Source organism: Lacerta agilis, chromosome 10 (genome assembly GCF_009819535.1).
Source record: "Lacerta agilis isolate rLacAgi1 chromosome 10, rLacAgi1.pri, whole genome shotgun sequence".
Classification (NCBI taxonomy): domain Eukaryota; kingdom Metazoa; phylum Chordata; class Lepidosauria; order Squamata; family Lacertidae; genus Lacerta; species Lacerta agilis.
Genome location: NC_046321.1, coordinates 39,913,070 through 39,938,868, shown reverse-complemented (window position 1 = coordinate 39,938,868; position 25,799 = coordinate 39,913,070). Strand labels below are relative to the sequence as shown.

General features: G+C 41.1%; 1 protein-coding gene across 1 annotated transcript in view; it reads left to right on the top strand.

The window, feature by feature from the left end:
* NAV3 (neuron navigator 3) overlaps positions 1 to 25,799 on the top strand; it is a 236,497-nt gene that overhangs the window by 152,661 nt on the left and 58,037 nt on the right. Inside the window, 9 exon segments of the mRNA XM_033163206.1 lie at positions 14,042 to 14,180; positions 16,466 to 16,544; positions 16,547 to 16,618; positions 16,621 to 16,688; positions 16,690 to 16,742; positions 17,871 to 17,973; positions 17,975 to 18,579; positions 21,150 to 21,379; positions 21,382 to 21,637. Of these exon segments, the coding sequence (XP_033019097.1) occupies positions 14,042 to 14,180; positions 16,466 to 16,544; positions 16,547 to 16,618; positions 16,621 to 16,688; positions 16,690 to 16,742; positions 17,871 to 17,973; positions 17,975 to 18,579; positions 21,150 to 21,379; positions 21,382 to 21,637 (1,605 nt within the window).

Sequence of the window (25,799 nt, the reverse complement as noted above, 5' to 3'; positions counted from 1 at the left end):
GAAGGCCAAGCAGTGGCGTCCTTACAAGGAGCCCCACTGTACAAACTACCATTGCTGCTGGCCAACCGGGAAGGGGGTTTCACATGCTAGTGTCTGGATTCCCCTGAGGTGCTGAGAGAGGCACAATTTTTGCTCTCCCTGCCTGCACCCCAGATGGCAGCCAACCCCTAGATATGCCCCTGTTGATGGCACAGTGTGTGGCCCTCAACATCAGTCACTGTTCTGTACTCTTCTAGCCTCCATTCCAATATAAAATCTCTTTAGCTGCCAAGACTCATCCTTTCTCTGCCTTACATTAGTTCTGTGCTCCCTAAGCAAGGCCATACTTTCATGCAATTTGCTGGAAAAAGCCAGAATTAAAATGCATGCAAACTGTCCATAAAGAAGAGAGCTCACACCTATTTTGTATTTGGTAATGTGTTTCCATAAAGCTCCGAGCCCTACTGCGGCATCCATTTAATGGTTCCAACAACTACAGCTCAACAGGAAATCGCCCTAAAAGTATATTCTCTCTTGTCGGCATAAGGTTGTGATATATTGTGATAATGAAGAACTCTGAAATGCAAAAGCAGCATTCTGAATTAGAACAAATTGCTTCTTGTTTAATCTATCTCTGCATCATGATTTGACTTTGCAAATGCTAATGTCAGCTTTGTTGGTTTTCTCTTAACATTTCCAGCAACTTGATTTCCACAGCTTGCACAGGCAGTTTGGAAATTAAAAAGACCATGTCCAAGATAGCTATCACAGAATGCAGTCAAAGCATGCATGAGTCACAAACAGAGCAAAATAACGTTGGCAGATTAAGTGCAAGAAATATAAACAGACTGAGGAAGACATTCCTCAGAAATGAAATGTAGATCCCTGCATAGTTGGAAATAGTGGTAAGATTCAAAATATTCAGTATAAATATTTAGCATAAATTATACTAAATGCATTATATCCACACTGATTTCAGATTGTTTTAAGAAAATATTAGATTTAGGTCTACTGTCCTCTCCCCACTTAAACCCATGCTAGCAAGACAGAGGGGAAATGGCTGCTGGATTTCCTTGCAGATATTCATGAAGCACCTATCCTTGTTTTTGCAGGTAGGATAAGGGGGAAATAGATGCGAAAGGGGGAAAGAACTTAAGTTGGATTCTCTAAATATGAAAGCACAGGTGTTGCGAATCAATATGCTGTTTGTCGGAAGCTTCTCTAATGATTTAACACAAAAGGGAGTCAACAGCTGGAAACAACTGCATTGCCAAGGGGCATAGCTGCTCTGGAAACAGACAGTGTCAAAACACACCTCTGCTACAGCAAATGCTGTCGCCTCATGTTCACCCAGAAATCTCAGCACAGGCTTTTTCTAATAGCGCTGAAGGAAAATTTTAAGCGGCAAACATGTCATCTGCGACATAAATTCGAGAGAGGTCACTGAGGAATTCTTTTTATATCAGTGGGAAGCATTGCTTGAAAGCAGACAGAGCTTCCCGTGGCTATTCATTTGCATTTTGTTTACAGTTGTGTGCATGCATATATAGCGTCTTATCTCTAACTCTAAATATCCAGTAAAATTATATTGTTTTTTCCATAAGTGTTCAGATACGGTTTCCTGAAAAATACTGCAGAGGGTCTAACACCCCCCACCCTGCCCCCCATCACACTTATTTGCAGAATTGAAAAATAAGTGGGGCAACATGGAATGGAAATGATAGCATTTCAAAATAAGTACTAAAACATCATTCTTTCCACAATCTAAAAGAAAGCTGGGCAATAAGAAAATAAGTGCTGAATCATTATTAATGGTGTTTTTGCTCCCAGCACGCTATTAATGTGTCACTATTATAATTGGAATAGTCTCACATCTTAATGTCAAAAAATCCAATAACATTTTAAAATTGAAAAATGAACGTATTTGATAAGAACATAATGTTTAGATTCATTTTCTCCATTTGCAGTATGGTTTTTCAACCTATACTACCACATGCAAGTCACTAATTCTAATGCAGCCAATGTTAGGTTATTCATTGAGATGACAACAGTGCTAATGAAATACATTTTGCATGAATGGATCAATTATAACACCAAAGATCACTTTGTTCCTGTTAAAACCACTGTCCCCACCCCACCCCACCCCCACTGCAAATAGAGGCAAATAGTGAATTAGGTATATACAATGGATTAAAATAAGAAAAAGAAGGCTATTCAACAATTTGGGAAATTACAGCTGTATTAAGCTTTATGCAGCATTTATATGTGGCTTTATATTACCGGTAAATTTATCTTCTCTGCTGGTTTTATCCTACACATAGGATGCAATTATCCCCTAATGAATCCTTATTACATATAGCAGTGGATGGATGTCCAATTCATTAGTCTTCTGTAAACTGACTATGCTCCCTCTTTCCCGTCATTTTACTCTTCACAGAAAAAAATCTGTGATGAGTTGACACATGTACAGTTTGCTTTTGCTGCAGCTTTTCATTTCATGCATTAATTTACAATAACTTTTGCCATCCATATCATGTGCATGGGCATTTAACCATGGTGCAAGTTTCTGAAACATGCAAAAAAAAAAAAATCTGTTCCTTTTGTCAGTGCAAGGAACCCAAACTTTCATTAGAGCTCCAGTTCATTTAAATTTATATTGCAATGAGCAGCTGACAGCTCTTGGGACTATAACAGAGGCCTTAAAATAACAAACCAGAGTGGGGAGGAAAAGATAGAGATGGATGGATCTGTCAATTTCAGTTTCTCTGTCCCCACACCTCCCAGTTTTAAGTTCAGTTCACTGTTCATTTTGCATCAGTTTCCACATCAGTACAGGTGCAGTACAAAGGCATGACTTCTTACAAACAGAGAGCAGACACTGCATTACACTTGTAGAAGTGTACATTTCACAGACAGAATTTGCATGTACAGGTAAGGCGACCCCTTAAGTAAACTGGTCTCGGGCCTTTAGAGATGATTTGGGCAGACACAAAGATAAAATACATAATAGTGTGGTACTTACTGTACTTTTCTATGTATAAGACTATCTTTTTTTCTTTAAAAATCATGCTAAAAAGTTGTCGTCTTATACATGGGTAGTGCATAGCGTGGACGTTTGATTGGTTGCTGCCATGGCTGTCAGTGGCTATTGTGAGTGTTATTGGTTGCTGCGTCAATGGGTGGTGTTGATTGGCTGATGCTCCGGCAGTTGGGTGGGCGATTGGCAGCTTCTGCCAGTGATGGGACAGATGGGAGGAGGATTTTGCAATGCGTGCGGGTGAGCGATTTTCGGCAATCCCCCCTTTAAAAAAGCTCAACAACCCTGGGTAACCCCCCCAAAAAAGCTCAACAATTCTGTGCCATCTCCCCCCATTTTCTTAAATTTGAGCCCCCAAGTAGGGGGCGTCTTATAGATGGAAAAGTTTGGTAGTTATCATTCAACTTAGCAGCAAAGTAGAATTGCTTCCCTCTGTGCCTTGGATACCTCAAAGATGAGCAAAAATTGAATACGTGACAGCATGCCATTTTTTCCCAGCATCAAGGTGCAGTTGTGGGGAAAGTGGCACCCTCTGGCTATCTGCGCCTAGTTACCAATTGTTGCTATGCTTCACTCAGCATGCTTACCTGTAAGGTGAGGCTGAAAGTGAACAACTGAAGGAAGGAGGGAGCAGAAAAACTACAAAAATAATTGTCTATTTGAACTAGGAAAATGGGAAGCTGCCTTATACCAAATCAGATCCTTGGTCCATCCAGCTCAGGGCCATCTGTACAACTGGCAGCAGCTCTGGATTTCAGGCAGAACTCATCTTCCTTGAGATGATCAGGGCTCAATCTGGGAGCTTTTTCATGCAAAGAAGATGCTCTACCACTGGCAATAGTATTCCTGCAAGAAACCCTCACTGGGCTCAACAGTGAAGAGTGCTCCACATTTAACATGCCATGCAGTGCATTTACAAGCTAGCCTATATATGTGTGTGTGTTTTAGCTGGGGGGGGGGGGAACAAGCTTCATTAAGCAGCGCCTTTTTAGTAAAAATCTTCACCCTTTTTCAAGTTCGTCAATTTCAGGGAGATAAAACTAAAAGATGTGAAAGGATAGAGATATAGTAGTCTGGTAGCTTCCTCCTCCACAAACCCTGGTAATAAAAACAAACAAACAGAAAAATCGAAATACTATCAAGGGATAATTTATATGGGGATGCCTGAGTTGGGTAGAATCTTAAACGCTTTTCCTGTTCGCTGAGAGAACCTGTGATATGTGATTTATTGATTTTTATAGCCCCAGAAAGCTGTATGGTGTTTGATGTTCCTGAAAGTTAGGTCACCTAAAAGATACTGCATGTCCATCTGGATCTCAGGTAGGAGCCCCCGACCCATGTACTGATCATTCAAAAATCAATGTATATTTCCTATGGAAGTGAAGACAGCAAATTACAGTATGTATATAGATGGAATGACATTTACAACAGATTAAGATTAAGATTTATTTATTGTCATTGTCCGTATATACACAGTATACACAACAACGAAAATCAAACACCCAAAGACCGGATTTACCATACACATTTGCACATATCTCCAACACTCTCATCCTTATTAAAACATAATCTATTAAAACATAACATAATCCAGAGTATAACATAACCTATTAAAAGCATAGCATAACCTAAGAGCCTGTCTCATTCCTTACTACTCACTGCTTACTATTACTTACTACTGACCCTGAGATCATTATTAAGTGCAATCAAAGCTCTTGGATAGAGGCATAGGCAAACTCAGCCCTCCAGCTGTTTTGGGACTACAACTCCCATCATCCCTAGCTAACAGGACCAGTGGTCAGGGATGATGGGAATTGTAGCCCCAAACATCTGGAGAGCCGAGTTTGCCTATGCCTGATTTACAATATCATTAATACAGCCACTTTTTAAATCATACGATCAAGGTTTCAAAAGTGATCCCCGCCCTGTTAGGTTTCAATATGGTTATGTATAGAAAAGGTTTAAGTAAATGATTCCAAAACAGATTATGCTTAAATATGTTTAACATTTATATTTAGAGGGGGAATTAGCTACTCTTGGAGATGTAGTGCTTGATTTCCTTTTTCCATATTATATTCATGAGACTTTTTTGCAGACAGTGGCAGCTTTAATCAATCTCTAGTATCCAACCGATAAAGTGATTTCCTTGGCCGTGTCCTATCTGTTTTTTTGTACAGCTCTGACCTTTGCATGTTAGATTGTTGCTGCTCTCAAGTGAGCTTTATACCATGCACACAGTTTCTTGCTCTCTTGGTTTAATTTATTACCTTCATCAAAATGCAGTGGCAATATTAAGTTCAGTCGTAGCGTTTGCTACATTTGTTAAACTTGGCGTCATCTGCTGCCTACCCAAACATTATCCTTTGCCACTCATAATTTCCCCAAGATTAAAATTTAGATTACGGTTAATCGAACAATTATAGCTGCACTCCTTGGAACTAGACACTTCCCAGCTCTAGCCAAGGGGCAGTATCAGGTATCCCCAAAGCTACCTCCATGTATCCTGGAAGGAAATATGGGAGGTTAATGGAGATAATCGGAAGAGCAAAACTGTGTTGATCCAACCTGCAACCTTTTTTTGAAATGAGCAGCTTTTACATAGAACAGTTGAATAATTTCTCATGGATGACATTGCTGTAGAGAGCATCAATCAACAAACCAACTGGGGGGGGGGATTGCCATTCCTGCTCCCTTTCTCTGTATTTGCCACTGCCTTGTTTCACCCTTGGCCATTTTCAAAGCTGTGAAGGGGGAAGATGCACAACTGCCGTTGCCAGGCAACCTTAATGGTACTATTTTGTGCATCTCCAGATGGTGCGGTCCTGTACATCTCTGCTCAGAAAGTAAGCTCCATTGAATTTCTGGGAAAGGGTGCTTGCTGCATATATGACTGTCCGTATATAAAGAAGAGGAGTAGTGTGCCGAGCTGGAGCCCTATCAAGGAAAATTTCTTGCCCAGGCTATGTCAGAGGGAACTATTTTGACATGTTTATGTGCATGTGTTTGTGTGTGCTTTGTATAGAATAAGTGTTAAGGTAATGGGGTAATGTGATCTTTGTCATGCAATGTGGTCCTGTGAGATGGAGGGCCAGGACACTTGAGCAAAAGCAGGAGATAAGTCCTCTATGTAGTAAAACAAGGCACTGAGGCAACAGCTGCAGAACAATGTCATAAATTGCAATAAAGCTAGATATTGGAGCAAAAGATCTGAGCCTCCAGGCGTGGTAATGAAATAAGAGCACATTGAAGCGAGAGCATCTTTGTACATCTTTTGCCCCAGTTGAGGCCTGGAGTAGCCAGAAGCCCAGAAGCTAATTCCTGAATCCTACCTACCTGCACATGAATGAAAGACCTGGAAGGAACAGGACTCTATACTCTCAACATCAGACCCATCTCAGCCTCCTCATGCTAAGGAAGTGGATATAAATCAGATGGGCACAAGGGCCAAATCTCTTCTGTGCACAAGAAATCTCTCCAGCTGTTCCGATGATTGTTACTGTCATCCTTTGCACAAAGCAGCCAGTTTTGCACCCTAATGTGAGTTTCTCTTTCCCTCTCCCAGGAACAGGTTTCTTTGAATGTGTCATGAAATCCAAAAAGGGCTTGTCAATGCTTCCATTTATCCCATGCCTAGAAAGCATGGGTTTGAGCTGCTTTCCCCCTGCCTTGCTACTTTCCAAGGGAAATCACATTCTTTAGTGCTAAATCAGAGCAAACGTCAGTCTGGGAAAGCAGCGGGGTGAGAGGAAGTATGGATGAGCCCTTAAAATTTGTTTCATGAGCATATCCACGTCCCTAGATAGGGGTATGTGTTTTGCATGAGCCTTTGCACATTTCCTTTCTTACATCAGCCCTACATAGCTGTAGTAAGCTTCCATGGAACCAGACTATGCACATGTGTCTTAAGGCTGTGCTGTCGTGCTGAGAGGGAATAAGCAAGAGAGAATACAAAATAAACATTCTGTTTTAGTGAAAGCAATCATTTTACACAAGAAGATTTCTGCTCATGTGATTTTGATGGTTACTTATAGACGAAGTTTGATGTGTAAACTGTTCACATGTATCATTTTTGCCCCTCTGGATGCGAGCAATCAAGTTTATCAGAAGACTTTTATAGAATTATCCAGGGAACCATTTGCTGGTATGAACACCCACCCACCCACCCACACCCCACACCCACACACAGAAAGTTTACATATCTTCTCTACAGAGTATTTTGATCCTCATAGCAAGTATACTCACCTTCTCTATATATTTTGTTACAGCACACTACACAGATTTTAAATACAGTAATAGTTTTCTTTAAAAAAAGAAAATCCTGTAAGTATGGCTGTTAAAAGAATAATTCAGTAATAAAATTATAAAAGGCATAGCCTGAAGAAATGTATTGCTTATCATCATTTAACCACATTAATATCTGGTTTCAATTATACCATGGTTTAATCTTTTGTACGTAGATAATTCTGTGAATGCTTAATAGGGAATGTAACCAATGACAGAGAGTTATAGACAGGGCCTATCAGAATGGGCAACTTGTAGCCCCAAGACTTCTCAGTCATTCAGCAAACCCAGGAACTGAATCCAGTTGTCAGAAGGTTTGTCATGCATGGCCAGTGGCAGAGTTGCTAACTGGCGAGAAATACATTCTAGCTGGTCAAATTTTTGCTTTGGGACCAGTTCCCAGTAGTAGCATAGACCCCACTCAGCATAATGAGCAAAAGCCCCCCCCCCCCCGGACAAGCAGCAAGGCTGGCTTACCACATTTTGAAATAATGCACATTACAATTTAAAGAATGTCTGCATGTCTGTTACATTCGGTCTCTAAAATTATCACTGTATCACTGGTTGATAGAAGCAAGGGACATGTCTGTTTGTTTACTCACTAGTTATAAAAATGGTGTGTACTTAGGGAAATACACAACTTTTGCACTTGACCTGCCCAAAACTGATGGACTCTGTCCCAAGAGCGGCAAGAATTCTGGGCTTCTTTGCCTCTTGTATGTAGTGGACTGGCTCAGGGATCCACCCACACAGGTTCCAGGTTTTAAAATTTATTTCAATAGCAGGCAATCCTAGTAAATAGGCATCATATCTGTTTTCCACAAGCTGCTCACAGACCTTTAAGTCAGGGCAATTAAGCTTGCATACAGGATTGTCTTCTGCAAGTGTATATTTCGGATTCATATCCTTCCTCTAAACCAGTGTTTTTCAACCTTTTTTGGGCAAAGGCACACTTGTTTCATGAAAAAAATCACGAGGCACACCACCATTACAAAATGTTAAAAAATTTAACTCTGTGCCTATATTGACTATATATAAAGTAATTCTCTTGAATAGGAATCAAATAAACAAATTTTTCCCACGGCATACCAGGCAACATCTCGCGGCACACTAGTGTGCCGCGGAACAGTGGTTGAAAAACACTGCTCTAAACACTACAAAGAAGCATGAAACAAAGTGCAATTAAAATACAGTAATCATTTAAATAGGATAATACATTGAAAAGGGAAGAGGACATTTATATTTATATACAAATTTGAATTTGATTTTGACCTGTTTTTAGGTGGTAATTTAATTATTGTTTGATTTTATACCAATGTTATATATCTGATGCTAGCTGCCCTGAGCCCGACTTTGGCCGGGGAGGGCGGGATATAAATAAAAAGTTGTTGTTGGTTGTTGTTGTTATATCCCTACACAAAAAACCTTTAATATTTCATACATAGGAAGAGAAAGTCATGAACTCCAAGCAGATAAAATATATATCCAATATATATGGAGTATTGCTGTCTTTGTTTTTAAGGTCTTGCATAGACAGTTCTGTTTGTTGGTTTAAGTATTAAATGGGAAGAAGCAGAAAGTTATTTTACTTAATAACTGAAAACAAAGAATCAAGGTGACTTGCTCATTTGTGAGCTCCCACATTTTGGCCTAAATTTAACTCGTGTTAATTAACTTGTCAGCACCTGTGTGTGAAAAATGTAAACACTCTCTTGGCTGCAAGCTGCTTGTTTTGCAACTAAACAAAAAGCATCTGAGCAGTAATTTTAGCTGAAGTGTTGTTCCTGTGGGTTATTAATACATCTCTGTAATTTCTTGATGGCATTCTTCCATTGTGTTTAACTTTGTGTATATGTGTGCTTGTGGACTTCCCATGGGTATCTGTACGGTTGGCCACTGTAAGAACAGAGTGCTAGACTAGGTGGAGTCGTGACCTGATCCAGCAGGTCTCTTCCTTTGTGTGTGTGGGTGATACATATCTAGAGCTAGACATTTTTGAAATGCACTTAAATGTTATGCCACTAATCTGTTTTGAATATGATGAAGGATAATGAACATCATATTGTTTGTGTTTGCAACTTATTACCAAACTTAAAACCATGGTCTGAATAGAGACATTGGATTCTTATCTCATTATACATAACAAAGCTATTTTAGCCATCTCACCCCTTGCTTTTTCCTGCAAGGCCAATTGCAGTCATTAACAGTCGTCAACAGGTTTACCTCTCCTATCAGCCAATGACCCATTCCCACCATCCCACCCTCTCACTATATATAAGGGTCTGGTGACTTCTGTTCAGTGTATCTGAAGAAGTGTGCATGCACACGAAAGCTCATACCAAGAACAAACTTAGTTGGTCTTTAAGGTGCTACTGGAAGGAATTTTTTTAAAAATTTTTTATCATGTTTGGCACTTTTTAATATTTGAGAATCTAAGTGCAGCCTGTTTCATTTTGACTTTGTTACCAATCCAACAGATAACTTTGTCAGATACCTGTAATACTCCAGTTGTACTGTTATTTCAAACAGAAATTGAAGTTTAAAAGTCTGACTCCAATTAAAATTGAATCAGCAGATTAGTTGCTCCCATGCTGCTCCTGCAGAATATACATCTTATTTCAGGCAGAGAATTTTAAACCGTAGTTCTACATATTTTATTAATACATGTGGTAACTCAGAAATAGTTGGGATAATTTCATGTGTAAAGCATGCCTCATTTTATTTTGTTGTATGTTTCCATTTTTCCTAAACCTACAGGGAAAGGTACCTTAAAGAGTAATAGACAATGGTGGTTCCATTTGTTTATTCCTATTTTTTTCCTAGCCACATACAATTTAGCTGTGAAAATGGTGATGAAATATATTCTATGACCCTGAAGTTACAGGGAATTTATGCTTCAGTGGTTGCCATGCTTGAAAATGACAGGTAATGCATTACGCTTGCTGTGGAAAGGAAGGTAAAGTATGAGACTAACGGCCTTCATAGGCATTTACCTATGAAGATAGAATAGCTGTTATAAACTTCTAGAAGGATTCATTGTCTAGTCTGACTTGTACAGGCAGCGGCTTGATTTTTATGTAGTCTGTGCCATCTTGGATCTGACTAGACAGAGGCAGTGCTGCTGCTTTATGACTCATTAGCCGCCATGCCCAGGACTGAACACAAAAAATGGTTGATGGATCGAACTTTGTGTCATGGTGATGAAGGCAGCCTTCACAATTGATGTTTAATGGTACATTACAGAGAGGTTTTCTCAGTAAAATGTCCCAATTATTTTCTTATCTGTCTACCTTAACGAGCTAGAAATAATTCATAAGGAAGTTAGTGAATCAGTTATAAAGTAATTTTCCTGCCCTAATTCAGCTCAATGGCTAAATTTAGGTTGTTATTTAATGAGCAAAGCTGCTTATGAGGCCAAACTCCAAAATTCTTCACCTTACTATCGATCCATAAAAGAACACATTTACCTCTGTCATTGTGTACTGTATACTTCTAGAACGGAAAAAACCGCTTAAACACATGACTTTCGAAACTTGTAGGTGTTTACCTTAAAGGTGTTTTCACAAGTGATGGTAAAAAAGCCTGTTCATATCTAGATAAATGTGCCACTTGAAAATACTAGCTCAGGATAGAAGGGGGGGGGGGCGTAATTTAAAATCAGATTCACTTATAAAGTGGGAGAATGGGAAAAGGTGATTTAAAGTACATGAGGAACCTTTTTGTCTGTGGATTCAGAATTCTTCCCCCTTTCTGCTACTTCTCTCCCTTCCCTAAACTGTAGTCCATTTCCTAAAACAGGGATGACATGGCTAACCTTTTTGGGCTGAGGGCCACAAAGATCCAGGGTAAACCTTCTGGGAGCCACATGTCAAAGTGGGTGTGGCTGGAGTGTAAAGCTAGGTGTGGCCAAAGTTTTAAATTGAGCATAACCAAAGCCAAATTTCCTCTCTCCCTTATTTATTGATTCAATATGTTATCAATAATTAAAATTTACCGAGCTATATGCACTCCACCCCTTATTCTGTTAAATTCTTCTGCTGTTCCATTTTAGATTCCCACACTCCCTTTCCCTCCTTATTCCATGCTAAATCAACTCATTTGTGCCCAATAATTGGGGGGTGGAGGTGGGCAAGGAATGGAGCAATGGGTCTTTCTTCACTTCCTACCTGCAAATGAAAGGAGACAATTTCTTCCAGTCTCCTCCACTGAAAAAACCTTCAGATTGTCCAAGACAGGTGGAGTTTTCCTGGCGAGCTGTCCCTCCCCTAGGAAAACTCTCCTCATTATTACTTGAGGGACAGTTCCACTGCATTGCTCCAGAAGCACCTACTACTGTGCTATTCAAGGCAGAAAGCCACAGCGAATCAGGACAGGAGGCAAAAAGCGTTGCATTGTCTGTTGAGCAAGGTGTTGGAGAGATCCACATCACCAACGTTGCTCTAGTCTTGAGTGGAGAGGTTTGAAAACTCTTTGCTCACACTAGCACCCTGAGAGGGCTCAACAGACCACCTGCTGCTCAGCATCACCTCCTGCTCACCTTTGCACCAATGCAGCAGCTGTATTATGGGGGAAATTGCTTCATGCACATGTGTGGGCACATATATGGCCCATGGATTAGCCCACCCCCTGGTCTTAAAATGTAGTTATCCCCCTTCCAGGCTCCATTATCAGAGGTCAGCACAGCTGTAAGGAAATCGGCCATAAGGAGGTTTCCTTCAGAGGAAGAAGTAGTGGATGAGACTTGCCTGTGTGTGCTTTTTATACTTTTAAATTGCACCCTGCCCTGCTTTGCATGTGACTGCTCAAAGTCACATCTTCCTGCATGCAGTTTGGCCCATCAGATGAGCGTGAAGTGCTTGAATTGAACTTCTGTTGACCTACCCCCGTGATAAGTTCATTGCATGAGTTTCAGAGAAAGCTGATTAAATCTAGCAAATATAGCAAACAAAATTAATGGCACTCCCTAATTTGAGATAATTATTTTATCTCCCAGGCAGTTGCTTAGGGAAATTCTTATTTAAGATAATGACATGTTTCCGATTACACATGGACATTTTCATTGACATGATACGGCAGCAGTGAAGAGCCTAAACGTTTATTGTAAAAAAAATCATGAAGTCGCTTTGATTTTTATTTTTATTTTGAAACAGCAGTTGTTAAACGTTCCTCAAATGATTGAGTTTCTGCCTGTAGAAGTCTTTCTAATCGCTCAGCTCCATCATGTCTGGCCACCTCACACCTCACCCCACCAGCTTCTTTTAATAGATTAGGGAGGGTGTACTGTTCATGCAACAGCTGTGAGATGAGGCAACAGCTGCTTTTGCTTACACATCAAGAAGTGTCACAGAAAAAGCTAACGTGGTACACTCAATTGAAAAACAGCTTTTCATAGTGTGGTGGCTCTCTTTCTTGATGTAGCCTGAATGCACACTAAAGGAGTCTGCAGATGGTAAGACGCCTGCCATGACTGTGCAAATCAACTAAAAATCTGGCTGATCCATCTCCATTTATCAAGCTGCTCAACATCTACTTTTAATGGTCACCTCATACTTAAACCAAAGCTTGGACACAACCCATAATTGTTTCTGAAGTGTGCTACTGAATTATTATTATTATTATTGGGCGGGGGGGGGGGTTTACAGAAAGTATAGAAAGCCTGGATACAAATACTCTCAGATCCTCTTAAAACTGAGTACTAAAAATAATTAATGGCTTAATAGGTGGTTCTGAACCTGTGGCAGAAAGTAATCAATAAGGGACAAGGGAATTGTTCAGCTTCAGTCCTGCAGCCAAAGTACTGTTGCAATTTATTCATTCAATTTATGTCCTACCACATGCTATTATATATATATATACCTCAGGGTAACTCACAACAAATAAATGTGAGATTACAAAGCAATCTTGGTGGCTCCTGTTTGGCAAACATCTGAGGAATTTTGAAGAAAGCAATAGGAATCTCATGAAAAGTAGCATATTTCTGATAGGGAAATTTCTGCTTATCTGGGATGGACAGAGCAGGGGGTGGTTGTCATGCCCCTGTGTAGTTGGCAGCCTTCACTACATCAATCGGTCACAAGCTGTGCAGGCTTGCTGAAAACGTGCAATGGATCTACATCAAGGATCTGCATCCAATCATTGCTCCCTGACACACTGCATATCCTCCCTTTTTTGCAATCATGCTTTCCTCCTTCAGGCATTGTTGACATTGGCTAGACAGGGTGGACAAACTTCAAACCTAATCTGAGATCTAAAGCACGAATCGGGCTTGACAGTTGGTTAAAGTACATCCAAAAGAAACACTACTTTTTCTTTTTCTTTTTCTTTTTCCTGGGAAACCCATGGAAGTGCTTCAAGCTTAATAATAAAACTAAGGTCAGAAATTCAGGCCGGTGTAATGAATTTCACTTGGCAGTGTTCCAAAGGTGATTGCAACGAACCATGAAGCGACCTGCTCTTAACAATGTGTACCTGGCCCTGCTAAAAATTGAAATTCCATTTTTTGAATGGCTTCCTGATGGAGTTGCTAGCAAGGCATTTTTTTTAAAGCAAGAAATGAGTGGTTAATTAAAACACCTAGAAAACGATACATACAATGTCATGTTTAATTTCTAACCTCTTTTTGGGGTGGGGTGGGGAAATGGTGAACTAGCTGATTTCTATTTGCATTTCTCATCAAGGTGTGAATAGATGACATACTCATCTTCTCTTTCTTTCTCTCCCTCCTCCGCCTCCACCTGCCTGCAGCTGGGATGACAGCAGTTCAGTTAGCAGCGGCCTCAGTGATACTTTGGATAACATCAGCACAGATGACCTGAACACAACATCATCGGTCAGCTCTTATTCCAATATTACTGCCTCTTCAAGAAAGAATGCACATACCCATGTAGGTGTTGACATTTTCTGCTCTGTCTAGCACTGACAGCCAGATGAATCCAGGCCACTGCTTAGGGACTTCATTGCTTATTTTTCCATTTCGCTATTGCACACACACAATTCCCCCTCCCCCTGCTTTTCCAAATTTCCTTTTTTATTTATTTTGCAGGTTGGTTTATTCTTCTCTGTTTGCAATAACCGCAATCCTCCTAAGCCTCTCCTAGCACAATTTGCAGATATAATTATGCAAATCTGATGATACAGTGACGTCATAAAACCACAATGAAACAGTTAATTGATTACAAAGACAAACAAGCGCCAACTTCTGTGCATGTATCTTTGTGCACCAAAGAGGAAGACCTGTTTTCCTCATCAAGGGCCTGTGGAGAGTCATAAACACTGCTGGAGTTTAATGGCACTATCACATTTTCTATTGCTCACAGCTTGAAATTTCTAGGAACTCAAGGAGAAGTTCTGTACTTTATTCTGATGAGGAGGGGGGGCGGTTTAAAGGTAAAGTGTCATGCTATTCAAGATTATCACACACACCCCTTTATAAATGCAAGCGCCATGTGTAAGGATACAGTTTGCAGCCTGGCTATTTTAAAGAGCTGTTGTGCCCTACGTTGGTCTATTGGCCCCTAATGAGAGCCACACTTCAGTCAAGCCAATTATTGCAGCACTGACAACTTTGGTAAGCATATTGCAGACTTTTGACACATTTGAATCCGCTTCTTGTTTTCTGTTTTCGGCGCATGAGCCCAAGACTCTTAAAAATAAACATGAAACCAAGCTAAAGAGACCCTGTTCATTGTTCCTGTTCTAAAGCCATGGAAAGAAGTCACCTTATCGGTTTGAGCTTATAACTTTCTTCTAACAAGACTCCTGCCCCGGGACTCAGGCAAGCTCTACATGGGCCTGGTTATAAGCAGCATTTCGTAATGGCCACAAATGGTACCAATTGTTGCAAATTATTATCAGCTGGCTATTGTAAGTGAATGCAGTGTGAAGGACTTCCACTGGAGATGCCCCAGTTCCCCATAGGCACAGCATCCATATGCAGAAGATTCCCATAAACTCAGCAGAAGCCTGCCACCTTCTCACCCCACCATATGCACATATAGGCGCATGGGAGATGGTACAAGAGGCTATTAGGGGGAAATGGGAAGGCTGGATGCACACACACACACACACACACACACACACACCCGGTTTGCACCACCAGCCTCCATGGCACATGTGTGAATTTAACTGAGTAGAGTAGGAGAATCTGATCCTCCATTCCAACTAACAGCCTGTTGTGCAACCCGCCCGTGCGCGCCTGGAGGTAGAGGAAGGTGGCACTTAAGGATATTCTCTCCATGCAAGGGCTATGCCTGCATGGTCTGCCTTGTGCCCTCTGGGTTGTGAATACTGAAGGCAACAGCTTTGATTCAGAAATTCAGGGGCACGTTCTGAGGTTCCAATGCGCCTATGTGGAGCTGTCCTCAGTGCCTCCATTTTTGTAGTAGTCCATGGAAGCTTGCTTTGGGGTGGAAGGCTGCAGCACTACACCCAGATACATTTACTTAGTGGTATTAACATTAATAGGCTTATGCTAATAAGATTCCAGGTTAACTCATTATGTAATTCTAAGTCCATTGGACCAGTGTCATCATGCCAAGATTTGGGTGTTGGAGTATGGAAAAATCTGGAGCAAGAGATTATTCATTTTTATTGTTCTCTAGCTTTCCATTTTATGGGGGGCATTGTCTTAGGGTCTCTTAGGCAATGTTGATGTTCTAATCCAGGCTTCCTCAACTTCGGCCCTCCAGATGTTTTGAGACTACAATTCCCATCATCCCTGACCACCGGTCCTGCTAGCTAGGGATCATGGGAGTTGTAGGCCAAAAACATCTGGAGGGCCGAGGGTGAGGGAGCCTGTTCTAATCAAAGGGATTCAGGCAGATATGGAAGCTTCAGAAAACACTGCTTCTTTTGGATAGGTTTTTTTTTATTTAAAAAAATTAAATAAAAATTAATTGACATTTACAAGTCAGTGTTGCTTCAAGCTAATAACATTTGAGACATCTCCCTGCAATGACACCATTAGTGCCAGCATTATAAGTAGCGTTGTTCATAAAATTAGTGGGGAAAGGCTTCTCAGAGAGACTATTAAGCATTTGAAGCTGGGGAAGAAAGATGTTATAGTGAATCTTTGTTTCTGCCTCCTATCCCTGGACTCTCATGCAGTAATGAAAGAAAATAAAAGCCAGACAATTACTGAGTAATTTTCATGATATCAATTCCTCATAGCTGAAGACTGATTCAGAGAAACGTTCAGTAACAGATGGCGAACCGTGGGGCAGCAGTGAGGAACTGAAGAAACCAGAGGAAGATTTGACAGCAGCATTGACGGCAGTGGCAAATGGAAGGGCCATCCCTCTGGAGCGCTTGAAGATGCTGAGAAGGGGGCCAGAAAACCTCTCTGTCTGTCTCTCAGACTGGCTCCTGGAGAAGAGGCATGAGCGCCGCAAGTAGGAGCAGCGCCATCTAGGCACAAAACAGGAACAAGCACTCTCAAGACGGCCTGGTAGGAATGAGCATCATCAGAAATTGAACTTGCCATCGGTTGTGCAAATTGCTCCAAGTTATTGTTCTCATTCATAAGACCCTGAGAATGGGTTAGGGAAATTTCCACATGATGTCTTGTCTTTTTGACTAGAAAGAGGCAGCTATAGAGTTCTAGAGAGAATTAGAGTTGCTATTCAGGTAATTGCTAAGCGTGAGATGTATGAGTTGGGCTGGTATTTCAGATACACTTGGCATTCACTGTGTAATAAGGTTCGGCCTTGTGAAAGATTACTTTAAAATAGCACTATGCATGTTTGTATTAGTAATCAGTGACTAAAAATTGTTAGATGAACCAAATGAAAATCAGTAGACACATTTTAGTTCGTTGGATGCCACATCTGAAACCTGCAATTATTCCTAAGTAATAGGCCCGAGGAGTTTCCAACAGCTTTTAGTACAAGCTATAAGGCTACGCCAACCAAATTTAGCTAAGTGTTATTATTAACTGCAAACATGTAATAATGGTTGCATGTGTTGGGATAGGCAATGAATTTTAATGTGAGTGGTGATGAATATATTATAATTCGGTATGCTTGTTTCACAATGCTTTACCAAGCATACAATATTTTACAAATCATAGGAAGGATTCCAACTTACCAATGCAATACAATTAAAGAAAGCAGATCGGCTCTTACTTCACATTAATAGGTTCTGGGCCAAAACTAACGAAGCCAATTTCAACAAAAATAAATATAGCATTATGCACTTAGGAGAGCAAAATCAGGTACAGAAATACAGAATAGGTGATACCTGATTAATAGCAGTGCAAGCGAAAAGCATCAAGGGGTTTTAGCAGAATACTTTTGTGTTAATAATGGGGAGGTATGGCAGGGGAAAAAAAGAATGTAGTTTGGTGAATCAACCAGAATATCGTATGAAATCTATGGTCATTGACAAAGTGAGTACATTGCATGGTGGAATTCTGCCTGGCAGTTTACACACCTCTCATCCTGAAATGCCAGTAGGGCCAAACTACTTCTCTCTTACAAAAACCGTAACAAAATTATCATTCTACATATTTGCATGTATTACTAAAAATGTGCTGCTGCAGATATGAATTACTACAAAATCTCTGCTTTCCTGTTAGGAAAAACAGATGATGCAAGGCTTCAGAAAAAGGAAAAACTCCCCTCAAAGGAGCTTCTATCCAGCGCTCACCTTCAGATGCAGGGAAAAGCAGTGGCGATGAGGGGAAAAAAGCCACCCTCAGGCATTGGCAGATCAACAGCTACCAGTTCCTTTGGTTTCAAGAAAGCTGGGGTTGGCTCTTCAACCATAATCTCTGCAAGCGGTGCAACCATAACAAGTGGATCGGCAACCTTGGGGAAGATGCCCAAATCTGCAGCTATTGGTGGGAAGTCCAGTGCAGGGAGGAAAACCAGCCTAGATGGCTCACAGAATCAAGACGATGGCGTGCTGCACGTGAGCTCAAAGACTACCCTGCAGTACCGAAGTTTGCCACGTCCTTCGAAGTCAAGCACAAGTGGGATTCCTGGCAGAGGCGGACACAGGTCAAGCACCAGCAGCATCGACTCCAACGTGAGCAGCAAGTCTGCAGGGACCGCCGCTACCAACAAACTGAGGGAACCTACGAAGATTGGCTCAGGGCGCTCCAGTCCTGTTACCATCAACCAGACAGACAAAGAGAAGGAAAAAGTGGCTGTTTCTGATTCTGAGAGTGTGTCGCTGTCCAGCTCGCCAAAATCAAGTCCAACCTCAGCCAGTGCCTGTGGAACACCAGGCCTCAGGCAGCCAGGTTCAAAATATCCAGACATTGCCTCACCCACATTTAGAAGGTAAGGGGTCTTCTGTGAAATGGCAGTGTCATGCTGGGGCCCACTCCCCAGAGGGTCGAGAAGTTCCAGAGGAACAGCATGCCACATAGGCTTGGTTTCTTTTGGAATGAGATCACTGGAGACTTGGGGCATTTGTATATTTTAGTGTATTTACAGGCTGAACATAGGTTCATTCTCTCCAAACCTGTAATCTGCCACCCGTGTACCAGGGGGTCTGGACTCAGCTTGTTTTTGTGTGAGGGGAAGTAGCTCATGGTAGAACATCTGCTTTCCATGCAGACTCTCCCAGGTTCAATCTCCAACATCGCTAGGTAGTGCTGGGAGATGACCCTACCAGAAATCCTGGAGCGCTGCTGGTCAGTGTTAACAATATTGAGCTAGATGGTCAGAGCCAGTATAAGGCAACTTTCTATCCTCCCCACATTGATACCTAGTTCCATCACTTATAATCAGAAGAGACCCCTTATTTCATCTGTAAGTATGAACTGCACAAGTTTTCTTTTTAGGCAACTGATATTAATATTGGCCTCATATTCCACTATTTATTCTGTTTCCTTCCCAAGAATTCCACAGAGCAGTCACAGACATATATATGCTTCCCGCAATCGACTCCAGCTCTCGGAACTGACGTTTTATATTTAGATAAGTGAACACCGGTCCGTTCTGCTTCTGCAGTAAAAATGTGAAGATTTATTTCTCACATAAAGTAACCCTAGGAAGGTTTCTGGAGGACAAGTGCAGAGCCTTTCAAGTAGACATCTGAAAGAAGCACATGGCTGTGAAGTGAAATGCAGCCGATGAGAGCCCCCCACCCCATTGGCATCCCAGCCCATGAACTTTGATCGCTAAATCATTTGAAATCAATAAAGCTGTATGTGTTGTGCATGCCTCTCTCTAAAAGCTCCATGCAGCAGCATGCTGGTTTGTGTCCTCTTTAGAGACTCTGAATAGTGTCCATCGGGAGGAAATAATTGGGGCAGGGCCTAAATCCAGTCATTAACAGCAGACTGATGCTATTCCAGGTTACTAACTGAGAGTGCAACAGCATAGCTGGGGTTGGGAAGTTTTGCTTGTAGCAAACTGTTTGCAATGCAGTTTTCCCATCCAGCCAGGAATAGCACCCACATACATAGGGCTGGAAGTGGGACCTGGAGGACTGAAGCAATGTGATTTTTATTAGGTAGTGGCCGAGAAGGGCATAGAGGAGACAGCTTGGTATTCCTTAACAAAACTGAAAGGCTTCCTGATGAGGGATTATTAAGGAATAAATGTCGCTCTATCTGCTGTAATTTTTCTGGCTGTATTTTCTGATTGTAATTTTTCCTGGATAGCTAATGGATTCAGATGAGGAAACTGAATTTCATTAACTACATATTTTGCAAATTGTCTTAAAAACGTTCTGGGTTGTAGTCAGCTAACTTTTACTCAGAATAGACACAATTTAATGAATGGGCCTACTAGGCCATCAATTTCAATGGGTCTACACTGAGTAAACCTTATTTGAATATAACCCATTGGTTTGGATCTTCTAATATTGTAACAGGATTTTCAGTAGGAACTCAGACGGGAGGGGGTGCAAAATAAAATCCGTCATTCTGTTTTACACTGCTGGTGGCATCTGAACACCAGCAATTACTGATCTTAGCAACTTTGCAATATACTGTACATCAAACTATAAATCTTTCTTAGGAATCCAAGCCTATTTCTTTGCCGAAACCAAAGTCAATGCTGCCCTCTTGTGGCTAATTGCCAGCACAATGCTTTTGCTTTTGAGTTGTCAAATGTGCTATTTTGGTTGCTATGTTTTTATCATAAACGTTATGCCAGTTGGCTTTTTGTTCCCTTTTAGTACACTGCACTGTATATCTAGAAAATCCTTTTCATGAGGTGATGTAGAATATTTCAGTTCCCGCAGAAACAGAAATTGTCCATAGCCTTAAGTGTATATCCAAAACTTAAAATAGTATTATCTACACACACAAACACACTCACACAATTGCAAGATCTTTTCACACATATGTGGATAGGGAACAGACCCCAAATTAGCATCTTGCATGTCATATAAGTCCAATTACACACACACACACACACATTATATATATATATATATATATATATATATATAATATATATATATATATATATATATATATAATTTTTTTGGGGGGAGGAATACAACTATTTACAAGGCTGTCCAGACCATGCTATGCTAATTTAAAAACAAATGTCTTAACTACTGAAGATTTGTGCTAACCACTGGATTTGGGTGAAAGTTTAATCTTTTTATGCAATCTCATCACACAGGGCTGTTGTGCTTTTCATCTCCCTGGGAAGCTCTGTTTCCTCTCAAAAGACAAATCTTGGAATTAAAGCTTTTGAAACAGTAAAATAAAGTATGTCCAAGTTATAGAGGGCTTAAGCGGATTTCATTGTGAGAAGCAAATGGGGGGGGGGGGCTTATATTAGCTGTTTTCATTATTCCCGTGCCTTGGCTTTCAGAGCATTATTATGTGAAACTTTTCTGCTTTTCTGAATAACACTTCTGTTTGTTTTGTTTGTTTTTCCTGTAGGTTATTTGGTGCCAAAGCAAGTGGCAAAACTGCCCCTGCACCAAATACAGAAGGTGCCAAATCCACATCTGCAATGCCCAGCCCTAGTACCACGTTAGCTCGGCAAGGCAGCCTGGAATCTCCATCCTCAGGTACAGGTAGCATGGGCAGTGCAGGTGGGCAGAGTGGCGGCAGTAGCCCTCTCTTCAGCAAACCCTCGGACTTGAATACAGATGTTGTAAGTTTAAGTCACTCCTTGCTTCTAGCCCGGCGTCAGCCCACTCTTTCACGTCAGGCGGTCTCGTGTGGGCTGCAAACCTGAGTAGTTCCTCTGCTGGCAGTAAGGACACACCAAGTTACCAGTCAATGACTAGCCTCCACACAAGCTCTGAATCTATTGACCTCCCTCTCAGCCACCATGGCTCCCTATCTGGATTGACCACAAGCACTCAAGAGGTTCAGAGCCTGCTCATGAGAACTGGAAGTGTGAGATCTACTCTTTCAGAAAGGTAGTTTGCCACGGAGAAAGTATTTCGATAAGGGTCATAAGGGAGGCAAGAGAATGGAAGCAGCCAGAAGCATGGCTTTAGAAATATCCTCAAATCAAAATCAACAATGTAAGAGGGTAGCGGAGGAAGAAAAAGTAAAATAACTGAAATGATTTTTGATAGTGTCCCTTGTAGAAAGCTCTACGGCAGGAATAGGCAAACTCGGCCCTCCAGATGTTTGGGGACTACAACTCCCATGATCCTAGCTAACAGACCAGGGGTCAGGGATGATGGGAATTGTAGTCCCAAAACATCCGGAGGGCCGAGTTTGCCTATGCCTGCTACTACAGTACTTCCATTGCCTTTATGCTCAGTAGAACAGATATTCCATTGAGGGCTTTCATCAGAGGCAGTTTTAGGGTACTTCAACCAGTTCGCCACAACACAGAGCACCATTCTGCAGGGAGCACCACAACAATGCTGCAGAACAGAGCGGAGGGGTGCCCGAATTTCACATGCTCTGCGTCAGGGGTGGGAATGTTTTTTGGCTCCAGGGGGCCAGATCATGGGCCAACTTTGCTAGGCAGGTGGGGCAGCACATCTGTCAATCATATGGCATCTTTATGATATCACATGATTGGCATACAGGTTTGTCCCACCCACCTTTCAAAATCCCTTTTGCGAGTATCACAAAAGAAAAGAGCATGTGTCCCAACCCTAAATTGTGTTTCATCTTAACTACCGTATTTTTTTCGCTCCATAGGCGCACTGCACCATAGGGCGCCACCTCGTTTTTAGAGGAGGAAACAAGAAAAAAAATGGAAAAAGCCCTGTTTTTTTCTTAGGATCAGCTCAAAGTTTTGCAGCTTTTTTGCAAAGGGAAAAGCCCTGTTTTTTTAGGATCAGCTCAGATTGTGCAGGTTTTTGCAAAGGGGGAAAAGCAAAGCTTCTTTGCAAAGGGGGAAAAAGCAGAGGAAAAGCCCGTTTTAATGGGGTTCAACTCACATTTCTACAGGCTTCTTAAGGAAAGGGAGCCATTTTTACAGTTTCCAGACAGATAATCTAATCAGCCAGTCACATGTCCTGGGAAACAAACAGCCTCCATCTGCAGCACATTCAACAATGGAGGCCTGGGCAAGGGGGCGGGGCTGAAAAGGGAGCCGGGTCCTCTTATCTCTCTTCCCAATCTCTTGCTGATCAGCTGCTGAGTGGGGTCCTTTCAACACCCCATTTTCTCTTTTAAAATAAAAAGCACAATCCTCTTTTGGCCCCTGGGCAATTCGGCTTCAGGGACCACCATTCGCTCCATAAGATGCACAGATATTTCCCCTTACTTTTAGGAGGAAAAAGTGTGTCTTATGGAGCGAAAAATACGGTAGTTCTCATAATGTTAAATCAAGGTTTAGCATTATGCCTAGACATATGAGCACATGACAGGAGTGTGATTCAGACATATGAGCACATGACAGGAGTGCCTTTTCCTATTCTCTGATATACTATGCTGTATAGCTCTGTTGCAGACTTGTACACTGTATTAAATCTCAGGGATTCTCCATATTGTTCTTTAGCAAATATAACTACATGGCAACATTATAAAATAATTTTTTGAAATAGCTATTGAGCTTATTTCTGCCTCGAGGGTATTTAGATAAAATACTGGTAATAATTTAGTCTCTGCTTTGCATTTTTCCAAGTATTCTTTGAGAGAGCATTGAAATTGCATGAGTACTCTACAGAATGGAGCAGTGTTTGTAGACTCCTAATATATGTGTATTTACAAATGTTAAGCAGTTAAAGAGGCAAAACACACAACATAAACCAACTGATTCTACAGCAGCACAGGTTCTCAGCAAAAGCCAATTAGCTCTCTAAACATAGCCCAGTCCTATAAAACATCCCTCTCATAGCATTTTCCAAGTGAGGGCAGGCAAAAACCACTCTGTCCCTCTGTTATATTGGTGTCCATTCAAGGCCAGCAGATGACTGACAAACTAGGCTGAAAGGGGCTCCAACTTGCAGAAAATTGTCCATTTAGCTATTCTGTTCTGTGCTGCATTTTTGGGATTTCTCTGGGCTGTAACTGATACAGTGCAGTACAATGTGATTAGTACAGTTAAGTTTGGTACATTGAAACAGGTAGCCCATATCTTTTGTGTAAGCCAGACACTTTTCTATGCCCTCTTTCTCTTCAGCAGGGAGATGATGATTTGTAACAAATGTGGCTTTGGATTTGCATATGCAGTGTGGCATAATATACCTATTCATTGTATTCCCTAAACCATATTGGCAGTGAATTAAGCGATGAATTCTGGCTTTTTACTTGATATTTGAACTAAACACGGGTCCTTATCTACCATTGAGTTACTACCTTGTTGTGAATATGCACCGTTCACAATGCAGGTACAAGGTAGGTCAATCTTAGATTTGCTAAATTATCTGCAAAAGACTAATAAGGTGCATAATGAGGCCCTGAACCAAGGACCTAAATTCCCACAACGACAACATCAATCCAGAGAAAGCTAAGAGTACTCCTTAAGCTTTCTCTGGATTGATGTTGTCATTGTTTATCTGCAGGAGCAGTTACATAAGACCGAGTTAGACGCTTCCATGAATAATTTAACTGCAAGAGATAGAAAAATATTGCTACCCAGCTCCCTTTTCCTCTAGCTTAACTTGGATCATTTTTTTTGGGTGGGGGGGGGTTTCCCCATCTGTCAAAACAGATAAATAATTGTTGGTCATATGTAGTTAAAAATAATGTATTAAAATAGGTCTACATGATTTGTGACCCAAGCTTGCTTGGAGCTATAAAATAGTGAGATTGCCAAGCATCCAGCATGTGTACTTGGGGAAAATCACAATGTGTGCAGGCTTGCATTACAACAGAGAAACCCTAAAATGTTTACTTTGACAGTATACTGGCCACAGAGAATGCAGCTGTCTCAAAATACATTCCTTTTCACGGAGTAAGCCATTCATTTGGAGCAGATCCCATCTTACTTGTGCTGAATTTAATGATATTAGCAACCCTCCCACCCCCCCCCCTTTCCCAGCAGGTTTTACTCTCATGAGTTGGATAGACCTGCATCCTGGGAACAGGTACCGGTACATTGAGTCACACATGTACAAGCTGCATTCACAGGAAGTAGAACTAAATCATTTTTAAAAAATGAAATGGATGGGAATTCAAACTGTACCACATAAGCAGATGAAAATGCTAAAACCACATAAAGGTTTTTCATTTGAGTGGTATATAAAATTTTGTTTAAATAAGTAAAAGGAGAAACTCTGCCCCTACCAATGAACATTCAGTCAATACAATGCCAGCAGGATGATCTATGCCCCGGCAAAGCCACCACGCTCTAATGTAACAGTCACAGTCTAACTGCTACTTACGGTAATATTTGTTCAAAACCTTCCCTCCATATGCAAACATAGCCATATGCACTTAAACAGGCATTCTGCCACATATTGGGGAACAGAGCCAAAGGGCACAGAACAGAGCCAAAGGACACAGATATCCAACGCCGAGGGCCTTCTGGTGGTTCCCTCACTGCGAGAAGCAAAGCTACAGGGAGCCAGGCAGAGGGCCTTTTCGGTAGTGGCACCTGTTCTGTGGAACGCCCTCCCATCAGAGGTCAAAGAGATAAGCAACTACTTGACATTCAGAAAATACCTGAAGGCAGCCCTGTTTAGGGAAGTTTTTAATTGTGACATTTTAATGTATTTTAATATTTGTTGGAAGCCACCCAGAGTGGCTTGGGGAACCTAGCCAGATGGACGGGGTACAAATAATAATAATAATAATAATAATATAATAATAATAATAATATAATAATAATGTTCTCCCCTCCACACATTAGGTCTATGCATGGAAGGGAAAGCATAGACAAAGTTTGCATCACTAGTAGCATCAGATATAGCAAAGCAGGTTAATATGTACTAATGCTACTTTGTAGTTACATAAAACTACATAAAATAAAATTTGCACACATAAAATGATTTCCATTTCATGTCTATGTAAATCATTTTAAAACCCAAACTGCAAAAAACAGTTTTCCAAAACTGATACATATGTGTTTTTAGTAGGAAAATAATCAGTATTAGACACTATTAAGTAGCATTTGAAGTAGATTAATTTCTATCTGTTTATATTGATGTTAGAAACCAACATGGCTTATTT